This window comes from Aquarana catesbeiana, linkage group LG09 (assembly GCF_042186555.1).
Source record: "Aquarana catesbeiana isolate 2022-GZ linkage group LG09, ASM4218655v1, whole genome shotgun sequence".
In the NCBI taxonomy this organism is placed as follows: Eukaryota; Metazoa; Chordata; class Amphibia; order Anura; family Ranidae; genus Aquarana; species Aquarana catesbeiana.
The window spans coordinates 320,046,548-320,060,518 of NC_133332.1; the positions used below are offsets into that span (position 1 = coordinate 320,046,548).

At 48.4% G+C, this 13,971-nt stretch overlaps 1 protein-coding gene across 4 annotated transcripts in view; it reads left to right on the top strand.

Moving 5' to 3' along the window:
* The window catches only part of EDA (ectodysplasin A), a 94,986-nt gene that overhangs the window by 66,566 nt on the left and 14,449 nt on the right, over positions 1-13,971 (top strand). For all 4 annotated transcript variants that reach the window (XM_073600771.1, XM_073600773.1, XM_073600770.1 and 1 more), the window contains exons 3-5: positions 3,057-3,086; positions 13,256-13,444; positions 13,546-13,580. In XM_073600771.1, coding sequence (XP_073456872.1) covers positions 3,057-3,086; positions 13,256-13,444; positions 13,546-13,580 — 254 coding nt within the window. The remainder of the gene's footprint in view (positions 1-3,056; positions 3,087-13,255; positions 13,445-13,545; positions 13,581-13,971) is intronic.

Below are 13,971 nucleotides of genomic sequence, written 5' to 3' on the forward strand. Positions count from 1 at the left end.
CCCCTGTACCCCATCCCCAGCAGTGACTCGGAAGCTCAGCTCCCCCTGTACCCCATCCCCAGCAGTGACTCAGAAGCTCAGCTCCCCCTACACCCCATCCCCAGCAGTGACTTCTCAGCTCCCCCTGTACCCCATCCCCAGCAGTGACTTCTCAGCTCCCCCTGTACCCCATCCCCAGCAGCGACTTCTCAGCTCCCCCTGTACCCCATCCCCAGCAGTGACTTCTCAGCTCCCCCTGCACCCCATCCCCAGCAGTGACTCGGCAGCTCAGCTCCCCTTGTACTCCATTCCCAGCAGTGACTCGGCTGCTCAACTCGCCCTGCACCCCATCCCCAGCAGTGACTCGGCAGCTCAGCACCCCATCCCAAGCAGTAACTCGGCAGCTCAGCTCCCCCTGCACCCCATCCCCAGCAGTGACTTGGCAGCTCAGCTCCCCCTGTCCCCCATCCGCAGCAGCGACTTCTCAGCTCCCCCTGTACCCCATCCCCAGCAGTGACTTCTCAGCTCCCCCTGCACCCCATCCCCAGCAGTGACTTCTCAGCTCCCCCTGTACCCCATCCCCGGCAGTGACTTCTCAGCTCCCCCTGTACCCCATCCGGGGCAGTGACTTCTCAGCTCCCCCTGTACCCCATCCCCGGCAGCGACTTCTCAGCTCCCCCTGTACCCCATCCCCAGCAGTGACTTCTCAGCTCCCCCTGTACCCCATCCCCAGCAGTGACTTCTCAGCTCCCCCTGTACCCCATCCCCAGCAGCGACTTCTCAGCTCCCCCTGTACCCCATCCCCAGCAGCGTCTTCTCAGCTCCCCCTGTACCCCATCCCCAGCAGTGACTTCTCAGCTCCCCCTGCACCCCATCCCCAGCAGTGACTCGGCAGCTCAGCTCCCCTTGTACCCCATTCCCAGCAGTGACTCGGCTGCTCAACTCGCCCTGCACCCCATCCCCAGCAGTGACTCGGCAGCTCAGCACCCCATCCCAAGCAGTAACTCGGCAGCTCAGCTCCCCCTGCACCCCATCCCCAGCAGTGACTTGGCAGCTCAGCTCCCCCTGTCCCCCATCCGCAGCAGCGACTTCTCAGCTCCCCCTGTACCCCATCCCCAGCAGTGACTTCACAGCTCCCCCTGCACCCCATCCCCAGCAGTGACTTCTCAGCTCCCCCTGTACCCCATCCCCAGCAGTGACTTCTCAGCTCCCCCTGTACCCCATCCGGGGCAGCGACTTCTCAGCTCCCCCTGTACCCCATCCCCAGCAGCGACTTCTCAGCTCCCCCTGTACCCCATCCCCAGCAGCGACTTCTCAGCTCCCCCTGTACCCCATCCCCAGCAGCGACTTCTCAGCTCCCCCTGTACCCCATCCCCAGCAGTGACTTCTCAGCTCCCCCTGCACCCCATCCCCAGCAGTGACTCGGAAGCTCAGCTCCCCCTGTACCCCATCCCCAGCAGTGACTCGGAAGCTCAGCTCCCCCTGTACCCCAACCCCAGCAGTGACTCAGAAGCTCAGCTCCCCCTGCACCCCATCCCCAGCAGTGACTTCTCAGCTCCCCCTGTACCCCATCCCCAGCAGTGACTTCTCAGCTCCCCCTGTACCCCATCCCCAGCAGTGACTTCTCAGCTCCCCCTGCACCCCATCCCCAGCAGTGACTCGGAAGCTCAGCTCCCCCTGTACCCCATCCCCAGCAGTGACTTCTCAGCTCCCCCTGCACCCCATCCCCAGCAGTGACTCGGAAGCTCAGCTCCCCCTGTACCCCATCCCCAGCAGTGACTCGGAAGCTCAGCTCCCCCTGCACCCCATTCCCAGCAGTGACTTCTCAGCTCCCCCTGTACCCCATCCCCAGCAGTGACTCAGAAGCTCAGCTCCCCCTGCACCCCATTCCCAGCAGTGACTTCTCAGCTCCCCCTGCACCCCATCCCCAGCAGTGACTTCTCAGCTCCCCCTGTACCCCATCCCCAGCAGTGACTTCTCAGCTCCCCCTGCACCCCATCCCCAGCAGTGACTTCTCAGCTCCCCCTGAACCCCATCCCCAGCAGTGACTTCTCAGCTCCCCCTGTACCCCATCCCCAGCAGTGACTTCTCAGCTCCCCCTGTACCCCATCCCCAGCAGTGACTTCTCAGCTCCCCCTGTACCCCATCCCCAGCAGTGACTTCTCAGCTCCCCCTGTACCCCATCCCCAGCAGTGACTTCTCAGCTCCCCCTGTACCCCATCCCCAGCAGTGACTTCTCAGCTCCCCCTGTACCCCATCCCCAGCAGCGACTCGGCAGCTCAGCTCCCCCTGCACCCCATCCCCAGCAGCGACTCGGCAGCTCAGCTCCCCCTGTACCCCATCCCAAAAGAGACAGCCTTGTAGTTTTATAATGTTAACACAGATCAGGAGCTGTGAGGCGGAGCGGAATCACTGTCGGGATAGGAGAAAGCAGAGCGAGCTGCTGAGCGTATTGATGACTTCATTGCTTCCTTGGATGAAGTACTCCAGACGGCCTGCAGAGGTCAGAGCTGGTAATAAGAAGACACTTATCTTTCCCATATACAATGCCACTTTGTCTCTTTTTAAAGCCCATTTACTGCTTAAGGATCTGTAAATACTTCCGATGGTCCTCATCCTGGTGACATGTTGACAAGGAACAACACAAACCGGCCCCCTGCGGCATTTGGAGGGGGGGGAGGGAGGGTTCAGTGGACCCCCGCACTCTTTCCTCCATTGTGTCCTGTGCTGGAAATGCTGAGGACATCTCTTGGCTCTCACTGCAGTTCCATCTGCTGGTGGGAGGTTTTGCGGAGTTCTCCTTTAAGGATGACGTCTCCTCATCACTTGTGTCATTTTCTGAGGATTAGTAGAAGATAAACATTTTTCTATTTTCTGAAGATGAACGTTCGATGCATTGTGAGCCAAATAACTTTTGTTGTTGTGTTTTCTCTCTCGGTTCTATTAGAAACATGTCTGCTGTGTTCTTCCTCTGGCAGGCATGAACACAACGCTTTGATCCCGTCTCTTCTCTTCCAGATTCTGCTACATCTTCTAAGAGCAAAACCTTTCTGTGACTTATTTCTGTCTCTTTGCAGATCCAAGTGCAGCCAGAAACAAGAAAAAAGGTGAGTGGATCAATGTCACGTTTATTCACTTTTATAATTTGATATTCAATGTTTAGATGGAAAGTTGTGTTCAGTAAAAGGGACACGGTCGGGGTGTTTAAAAATGCCAGAGGCCAGTCTGTAATAAAGCTCATTGGGTCCCCCTTGCTAGTAGTGGGTTGGACCCCCTTTATTAGGTCCCCCTTGCTAGTAGCGGGTTGGACCCCCTTTATTAGGTCCACCTTGCTAGTAACGGGTTGGACCCCCTTTATTGGGTCCACCTTTCTAGTAGCGGGTTGGACCCTCTTTATTAGGTCCACCTTTCTAGTAGCGGGTTGGACCCCCTTTATTAGGTCCCCCCCCTTGATAGTAGCAGGTTGGACCCCCCTTTATTAGGTCCACCTTTCTAGTAGCGGGTTGGACCTCCTTTATTAGGTCCCCCTTGCTAGTAGCAGGTTGGACCCCCCTTTATTAGGTCCACCTTTCTAGTAGCGGGTTGGACCCCCTTTATTAGGTCCACTTTGCTAGTAGCGGGTTGGACCCCCTTTATTAGGTCCAACTTTCTAGTAGCGGGTTGGACCCCCTTTATTAGGTCCCCCCCTTGATAGCAGGTTGGACCCCCTTTATTAGGTCCACTTTGCTAGTAGCAAGTTGGACCCCCTTTATTAGTTCCACCTTGCTAGTAGCGGGTTGGACCCCCTTTATTGGGTCCTCCTTGCTAGTAGCGGGTTGAACCCCCTTTATTAGGTCCCCCTTGCTAGTAGCGGGTTGGACCCCCTTTATTATGCCCACCTTGCTAGTCCCGGGTTGGACCCCCTTTATTAGGCCCACCTTGCTAGTAGTGGGTTGGACCCCCTTTATTAGGTCTCCCTTGCTAGTAGCAGGTTGGACCCCCTTTATTAGGTCTCCCTTACTAGTAGCGGGTTGGACCCCCTTTATTAGGTCTCCCTTGCTAGTAGTGGGTTGGACCCCCTTTATTGGGTCTCCCTTACTAGTAGCGGGTTGGATCCCCTTTATTAGGTCCTCCTTGCTAGTAGTGGGTTGGACCCCCTTTATTAGGTCTACCTTACTAGTAGTGGGTTGGATCCCCTTTATTAGGTCCTCCTTGCTAGTAGTGGGTTGGACCCCCTTTATTAGGTCTCCCTTGCTAGTAGCGGGTTGGACCCCCTTTATTAGGTCTCCCTTACTAGTAGCGGGTTGGACCCTCTTTATTAGGTCCACCTTGCTAGTAGCGGGTTGGACCCCCTTTATTGGGTCTCCCTTGCTAGTAGCGGGTTGGACCCCCTTTATTGGGTCTCCCTTGCTAGTAGCGGGTTGGACCCCCTTTATTGGGTCTCCCTTGCTAGTAGCGGGTTGGACCCCCTTTATTAGGTCTCCCTTACTAGTAGCGGGTTGGACCCTCTTTATTAGGTCCACCTTGCTAGTAGCGGGTTGGACCCCCTTTATTAGGTCTCCCTTGCTAGTAGCGGGTTGGACCCCCTTTATTGGGTCTCCCTTACTAGTAGCGGGTTGGATCCCCTTTATTAGGTCCTCCTTGCTAGTAGTGGGTTGAACCCCCTTTAGCCTTCATTCTTGGTGGCATAGATACGAGGTGTATCCCCGGTGAGTGTATGTGAATTATTGTGAGCACGTTGGAACATTATTTATTTTGTGATTTATCATATTGGTATGTAGGTCAGCCTGTTGCATGGAGAGCCAAGCCTGGAAAACTAAATTTTCATACACCAGGCAGAACATGGCTTCCGGTGATTGGAGGGGGTTATGGGTAGCCAGGCTTCCTGTGTATGAAGACTTTGTGCCGTGGCTTGTCACAGGAAGTGTGCGCAGTCCAGGATACTGTTCTCTGCGTTTGTTCATCAGTGTGTGTTGTGGATCGTAGAAGAGGCTGTAGATTGTTCAATTGTTGTATCTTTTGCATTCTGATGGTGTTTTTATCTTTTGGGGAAATTTTTTGAGCTGAAGTCTGACTTTTTGGGGCCTTGAAAATCACCTCCACTCTTCAGAACCTCTGCAAGGCCATCCAGTAATTTTTCATTTTTTTATGTAAAAACTTCCAACAATTGGTGAGAGGATAATGGATGATTTCCAAGTCTTGGGGTAGTCTACTAGAAGTCATAGGCGCCATACAGCTGCAGACTCTTCATACATCAACCAATGGTGTTCCTGTGGGTAGAAATGAATATCATTGCAGGTTCATACGGGTATACATATAAATCCCAATTAAATATGCACAATGATGGTGGACTTTATTTGAGTAACCATATTTCATTGCCTATTTCTTAGGTTGAGGTATCGTATATCCCTTTGCAGAAAGTTCTCCTGCTTCTTTTTTGGACTAAATTTATTTTCCAAAGCATGAGAATCCCCCCCCTCCAAATGATGGAGTTCAGGTGTCTCCAGTAATGATGGTAATATTTCATCTTCCAAAGACACTTGAAACAATTGTGCTCTTCCAACCTGTGGTAACAGTTTGAAGACCCTTTTCTGTTCCAGAATGACTGTTTCCCACCCACCTAGTGTACAAAGCCAGCTCTATAAAGACACGGGGCGACCAGTTTGGTATGGAAGAACTCCAGTGTCCTGTACAGAGCCCTGACCTCAACCCTATTGAATACCTTTGGGATGAGTTCAAACGAGCCAGGTCTTCTCAACCAACATCTCCATAAAGACATGGTTTGACCAGTTTGTTGTGGAGGACCTCAAGTGTCCTGCACAGAGCCCTGACCTCATCCCTACTTTTTGGAAGGCCTTTGGGATGAGGTCTTCTCATCCATCATCAGTACCTGACCTCACAAATGGGGACAAATTCTCAGACTCACTCTAGAAGAGAGGAGGATGTTATCACAAAGGGTAAGGGCAACTGCATGACATGGTTTGATGAGTTTCCTGATGATGGCCTGCTGATTGGTTGACACGCGTTGAAGTATTACCGCGTTAACCCTTCTGCCCAAACGAACACAGGGAATCGAGCAGCACCGTGATATCGGTAATTATCACCATTGTGGGCCGATTTTCCCAAAAAAATCACCTGTTACACACGCCGGTGCCAGGATGTTCAGGCACCTTAACATGTGAGTGATACTTTTTACTTTTTGAATGCTTTTAAAAAAAATTTTGGAACAATATTTTGCGCAATTAGGATTCTTTTGGTTGGTTTATCTGTATGAGGAACTGCACTGCATGATATACGCCAGCAGCGGATCTCTACAGGGGTCTCCCCCTCATGCTTAAAGGACCATACTAGCGATAGTTGGTCAACTCCAGGGGGTAAGTTTACATCTATGTGGGGCACCCAAGTCTGAGCACATTGAAGCGTGGATATATCAACTTTGAGCACTTTATATCACTATATTACAGGGACTGTTCTATATTTGTGTATATCATTTTTACTGGACCTAGCGCAGTGGACTCTTTTCTAAATCTTCTATTGCCATTTCAATATCCATTGGCGCCTGGTTCTTTTACTTTTACCTTTTGAGATGAATTGAATTGCAAGCCAGGTCTTCTCATTCAACATCATGACCCCTTCCAATGATGGAGATAATTCAGATGTCTCCAGTGACGAGTCCTGGTAATCCTCCATCATATAAATACATTATAGACAATTGTGCTCTTCCATCCAGCATGACTGCACCCACCTCCACCCCCCCCGTGTACAAAGACAGCTCCATAAAGACATGGTGTGACCAGCTTGGTGTGAAGGAACTCCAGTATAGTCAACCCCACTAAACACCTTTTTGAGATTAATTGATTTGCAAGCCAGGTCTTCTCGTTCAACATCATGACCCCTTCCAATGATGGAGTTCAGGTGTCTCCAGTGAAGGGTCCTGGTAATCCTCCATCAAAGACATTGTAGACAACTGTGCTCTTCCATCCTTGTGGTAACCGTTAGAAGACCCTTTTCTGTTCCAGCATGACACTGCTGGAATTTACCTTTTTGAGATAAATTGACTTGCAAGCCAGGTCTTCTCCTTCAACATCATGACCCCTTCCAATGATGGAGCTCATGTGTCCGTCCGCGGCGCGCGTACAAAGACAGCTCCATAAATACATGGTGTGACCAGCTTGGTGTGCAGGAACTCCAGTGTCCAGCACAGAACCCTGACCTCAACCCTGCTTTTGGAAGGCCTTTGGTATAAGGTCTTCTCATCGAAAATCAGTTCCTGCCCTTAACCCTACAGAACACCTGTGGGATGGGGACTCTCATCCCAAAGGTGTACACTAGGTTGGAGGAACTCAGATGTCCTGTACAGAGCCCTGACCTCAATCTTACTGAACACCTTTTAGAATGCGAATTGTGAGCCAGGTCTCACTAATCCAGTGGTTCTCAACCTCATTCCTCAATTACCCCCAACGGCCATGTTTTCAGGTCTTCCTTTACTTTGCACAGCTGCTTTAAATAAATATCAATAGCATTGTATTGATGAGAGCTATTTTATCTAAAAGAAGTTTCCAAAACATGGCCTGTTGAGGGTATTTGAGGATTGAGGTTGAGAACCACAGTTCTAATCTAACATCAGTACCTGACCGCACAAATTCCCACAGACACCCTCCAAAATCTTGTGGAAAGTCTTCCCAGAAGAGTGGAGAATGTTATAGCTAGAAATGGGGCGACTATATTAATGGCCATGTTTTTGTGATGGAATACCTAAAAAGCTCCTAGCAGTGTGGTGATCCGGCAACCACAGACTTCAGGCCACATTGTTTTTATATCTTCATGTTCAGCTGATGTGCTAGCAGAGCAGTTAGTAATGAATGTGTTCATTGCTAGTGGTGATATGTGACCGAACTCGTGGCTTATCTCGGTATGAAACATTTTGAGGAGCATTAACATCTTCTTCTTCATCTTCTTCTTCATCTTTTTTTGTTTCCTTTTTTTTTTTTATGATAAACTCAGGAGGAGTTTAAACTTTTTTCAGGTTTTAGTGCTTTCCTTGACCCCGCTAGGATTGGCTCCCCACTTTTAATGAATAATTTCGCTGATCACGTTCACATTTTGTGACACCCTGTCTTGTCCTGCTGCTCTTAAAGGTGTTGTTAAAGTGGTTGTAAAGGCTCAAGGAATTGGCTCCCGCTACTGTCAATCACAGCCAATGAGGAGGGGGCGGGGCCTAGCACCAAGTGGACCCAAGATAAGGGGCCCCAAAATCGGTTCATAGAATGTCATTCTCTGCTGCAGAAAAGTGCTTGACATTTTCTGAACCGACTTTGGGGCCCCGTATCTCGGGGCCACTTAGAGCTAGGAACCCCAGCTTGGATATGTTGTAGTGCTAGTTCCACTGGGTGTGCACACCAAATTTGGGGTTCCTAGCACCAAGTGGCCTCGAGATACGGGCCCCAAAGTCGGTCAACTGTGTCCATCTGCAGCAATGTCATTTCGGAACCCTTTGGGTCCAGAGACCCCAAATTTTGGCTGCAGCTAGGGGGGCATCTTGGAACCCTTAACTACCGAGTTTAACGTTCAAGGGACCTATGGCTGCAAATGGGAACAGTGAGGCTGCAAATGGGCATCGTTGACCCTCTTTTCCACTTACAGTAGCTGAGCATTTCTCACCCTAGGCTTATACTCGAGTTAATACGTTTTTTCCCAGTTTTTGTGGTAAAATGAGGTGCCTCGGCTTATACTCGAGTATATACGGTACATCTCTTAGAAAAATACAAATAAATAAATAACTTGTTCTTGCAGATTGGATACTATTTCTATATCTCGTGTGGCGGTCACCAAGCAATCGTCTTCTATGCCCAAAAAAAAAAAAAAAAAAGGGGGGGGGGTCACCTTGTCACCCAGAGTCTGTTCTGCACCATGGCCACCTCCGTTTCCTCCTTGGGCCCGTATAATAAACTGCAATTTCTTGTAACACAAGGTGTAATTATACTACTATGTGCCAACAATGTATTTATGGAAGTCTGTGTCCAGGCAACGCACACAATAGACCACATGCAGCCAAAATTGGCTTTGTGCCCATCGTAGTCAGGACAGTTTACTGCAACTTTATTCTGTGATGGGTATCTTTTTCCAAACATGGTTTTTTTTCAGTGCCTTAGTCCTGGCAACCATCAAAATGTGAACATAAATCAACAAGAACATGCAAGAGACTTTGCCAAATTAGGAACCATCTTTTTTATTTATTTTTTGTGATGTCTATATAAACTATATTGTAAAATGTTTATGTACACTTTGGTCATCACACCTATATGATCTTGTTGGACAACCTATTCCAGAACCATGGCCGTTTTAATATTGAGTTGCCCCTCTTTGTGACTATGACATCCTCCACTCTTCTGAGAAATCTTTCAACAAGATTTTTTGGAGGGTGTCTGTGGGAATCTGTGCCCATTTGTGATGTCGGGTACTGAAGTTGGATGAGAAGACCTGACGACTCACATGTTGAACCTGTGGTGGGCACTAAAAAAAGACCTGGCTTACAAATTCATCCCAAAGGTATTCACAGTAGGGTTCAGATCAGGGCTCTGTGCGCATTCCCCAAAAGAGCATTCAAGTTGAGGTCATGATGTTGAATGAAAAGTCAATTTAAATTAAACCTTGTCTTTATGAAATTGCCCCCATTTTGTGGGTAGAACATCCTTCACTCTTCAAGGAAGACTTTTCACAAGATTTTGGAGGATGACTGTGGGAATTTTTGAGGTCAGGTATTGGCGTTGGATGGGAAGACCTGACTCGCCAACGGTGTTCTAGTCCATCCCAAAGATGTTCAGTAGGGTTGAGGCCAGGGCTGGGAGCTTGTTGAGACAGCCAATTCCAAAAACATTGCCATTACTATAGCCACAAAGGGTGTCAACTCCATATTAGTGGTAATGTTTTTGGAATTGGATGGCCAACAAGCTCCAAGCCCTGGCCTCAACTCCACTGAACACCTTTGGGGTGGACTGGAACACTGATGGCGAGTCAGGTCTTCTCATCCAACGTCAATACCTGATCTCGCATATGGGCACCCTCAAATCTTGTTGAAAGTCTTCCCAGAACATCCTTCACTCATCTGGGAAGGCTTCCCACAAGATTTTGGAGGGTGTCTGTGGGAATTTGTGCCCATTTGTGAGGTCAGGTACTGATGTTGGATGAGAAGACCTGACTCACCATTGGCATTTCAGTTCCTCCCAAATGTGTAGGGTTGAGGTCAAGGCTCTGTACAGGACACTGGAGTTCTTCCACACTAAACTGGTCACACCATGTCTTTATGGAGTTTCCTCCCATCTCCCCATGGCCATTAATATGGAGTTGCCCTCTTAATGACTTCCTCCACTCTTCTGAGAAGACTTTCTACACGATTTTGGAGGGTGTCTGTGGGAATTTGTACCCATTTGTGAGGTTAGGTGCTGATATTGGATGAGAAGACCTGGCTCACCATTGGTTTTCCAATTCATCCCAAAGGTGTTCAGTAGGGTTGAGGGCTCTGTGCAGCACACTCAAGTTCCTCCATGTCCCCAAACCTACTGAACACCTTTGGGATGAGAAGACCTCATCCCAAAAGGTGTTCTGTATGGTTAAGGGCAGGTACTGATTATGGATGAGAAGACCTTATACCAAAGGTCTTCCAAAAGTTGGGTTGAGGTGGGGGCTCTGTGCAGGACACTCTAGTTCCTCCACTCCATGTCTTTATGGAGCTGGTTTTGTACACAGGGGGGCACAATGTCTTTTTATGATGGAGTGTTACCAGGACCCTTCACTGGAGACACCTGAGCTCCATTTGAAGGGGGGTTCTCATATTTTGCCCATTAACATAGAGGTGTGATTGGCAGTTTTGTTACAATTTGGTCTTTTAATTTATAAGGCTGAAGTGATGTGAAGTCTGGTGTCTGGCTTGAGAAGGTCTGTTGTGTTGGGTTGCAGCAGCCTAGGAGTCTGCACGGGTCCATGTAGAACTGATTTTTCCTGCACTGAGGATCTTCGACTCTCTTTAGCTGTAATGTTAGAAAACACTTATCAGTACTCACATTTCAGAAATTTCATGGCCACTGCAGGGCTTTATATACTGATTTTTATGTGTTGTGTCGTACATGGACTTCAGAGCTGAAAGCAATTGTTAAAAAATCATTTAGGAATTTCCGTTTTGCTCAGTTGACTTCCACTTGAAGATGAAATAGTAGAAATAAATATCTGAGCGGCAGAAAATGAGGTAATTTCTGCCCGTTTTTATCTTTTTGTTTTCTGATCCTTCTTCAGCGTCTTTGTAGAATTCAGAGATTGCCTCGGAGATTCATATCTCCATTCTGATGAAAAGGTAGAACTGTAACTGTGTCTTAAAATACATTTTTCAGGACCTTGATCAGCTCCATCTTTTCAAATCACACGTGTAGTGTGGAAGGAAGCTCTTTGTTCGTTCTGATTACATAGATTAGAAGTTGGAAGGATCTGATGGGATACTTGCTGTTCTGTTTGATTTTTGAATTGGCTCCATGTTGGAATTGTGTACTGTCTAGGCCCGACTCGTTGTGTAATGTGGGGGAGGCTTCAGAAGTGTGGAAACAAATGTTTGAGTCCTTTCTGTTTTACTTTGTGATAGCACAACGGACCCAATTCTCAGATTGTTCAGTCGATGTATATTTCTATAGAGCAGTGGTCTCCAAACTGAGGACCAAGGGCCAGATGTGGCCCTTTGCTTTTCTTTAACTGGCACTTGAGACACTATTCTTCCCACTAATATGAGGCACTATTCCTCCCATTGACACTAACAATGGGGCACTATTCCTTCTAGGAATACCAGAGATGGGGCACCGTTCCTCCCACCGACACTAACACTGGAGCACTGTTCCTCCAGAAGCAAATACTCTTGCGCACAGGTGTGTAAGCTAGATGATCCCAAGGGTTCAGAAAGGACAATGAATTTCGGCCTTGCTGCTCTCCAGGATGGGATTATCCTAGTAGCAAACGATAAGAAAAAAAGAGAGCGCACCAGCCTAGTGCATTACCCTAAGGTGAATTTATTAAAACCAAGATTAAAATCTACTCACAGAGGTAGGAGGAAAAAAATTGCACTATAAACAATTACAAGGCGATTGGTCCACTGGTAGCAGTTTCCAGGTCCTAGGAAGAGGACTTACGAACCGCTGCTGGCTAACGCATTTCGAAGGTGTCCCTTCGTTCATCAGTCCTCTTCCTAGGACCTGGAAACTGCTACCAGTGGACCAATCGCCTTGTGATTGTTTATAGTGCAAATTTTTTTTTCCCTCCTACCTTTGTGAGTGGATTTTAATCTTGGTTTTAATAAATTTACCTTAGGGTAATGCACTAGGCTGGTGCGCTCTTTTTTTTTTTTTTTTTTCTTATCGAGCACTGTTCCTCCCACTGACACCATCGATGGGGCATTATTCCTCCCAATGACACAAACAATGGGGTACAATTCCTCCTACAAAATACCAGAGACTGGGCACCATTCCCCACACCGATACCGATGGCAGGGCACCATTCCTCCCACCGACACCAGTGGCCAGGGCACCATTCCTCCCACCGACACCAGTGGCCAGGGCACCATTCCTCCCACCGACACACGATTCCTTCCAGTGACACCAACAATGGGCAGTATTCCTCTTGTTACTGACCATAGGTGCTTTGTAAATTTTCATACTCCCAATGACAATCAAGCCTGAGGCATTATTTAATCCCGCCGGTGCATTTTATACTCCCACTGGCCACAGTCCGGCCTCCCTAAAGCCTGAGAGACAGTAATCTGGCACTTTGTGTAGAAAGTTTGGAGACCCCTGATCTATAGAGGATCACTAGTCAAAAGTTCTCCTGGAAAGACACGGGGTGGTAGACTGATAATACATTTTGTATTTCTGCTGTTTAATATCTAAAAACAAGCTGCTTATGTTATTGTGAGTTAATTTTCTGTATTGAGAAAGGAGAAGTACTGGAAAAGCTTTTTTAGCTGTACTTCTCCTGGTGGGTCACATTGCCGGTCCAGGCTGGGGAACAATCCCGATTAATAAGGTCAGGATCTGCTCGAAAGCCTGAGGGACTCAGCAATCTGCTGATAGCCTGAGCCAGGTGCTCCAGTGATCATCAGTGTTTGATCGCTCAGTTCTCGTTCTTAGAGGCCGCAGGGGACAGCTGCAGCTATCTAGGCTTTTTTTAAAAATGTATTTCTTTAATAACATTTTTTTTGTTATATCTGCTTTGCCAAAAAAGGTTTTCAAACATATACAAACACATCATCCATGTATCTTTGCAGGAAAAAAGGTTGGACCACCAGGACCTGTTGGACCGCCAGGCCCCGCTGGGCCACCTGGACCTCCAGGGCCTCCAGGCCCTCCTGGAATACCGGGCATCCCTGGAATCCCAGGATCAAATGCAATGGGCCCTCCAGGACCCCCTGGGCCACCAGGTCCCCAAGGGCCACCAGGAAATCAAGGACCCACTGGTATGGAACATTAAGTCTTCTGATGCCTTTTTGATTCTGATCTGTAATAATATGCTGATTATTTCTTTCCTTCCCTCCCCCTCATTTCCCTTTTTCATTAGGTCCTACAGAAAAGACCGCCCCTAAAGAGACTCCGGTAAGTCTTTTTTTCTTTGTGGTCTTTGGACTAAGTACCTGCTTGATCTCTCCTCCTTCAGTTTAGGTTCTTGTTGACCAGCCATATATTTTTAATACTTTAAACTAAAATGTTACTGTTATAAAAAAAATACTAATCGCAGCTTGCTGCCAAAGAAGAGGAGTTGGATATACTTGGCTCTCTGGTGGCCCGTACCTCGTATATTTGCTCTGCTGAAGCGCTGTATGTACCCATAAGACCCTTCAGCTTTCAATACTTGCAGAAGTGTCAGATGTCACCTCTGCAAGTATCCTCTGTGCCCCCCCTCCCTCAACCTGCTGTGGTTCCTTCCTTTGACCCCCCTATGTCATGAATCCTGCACAGAGGATGGGGGACACAGGCATCCAACATA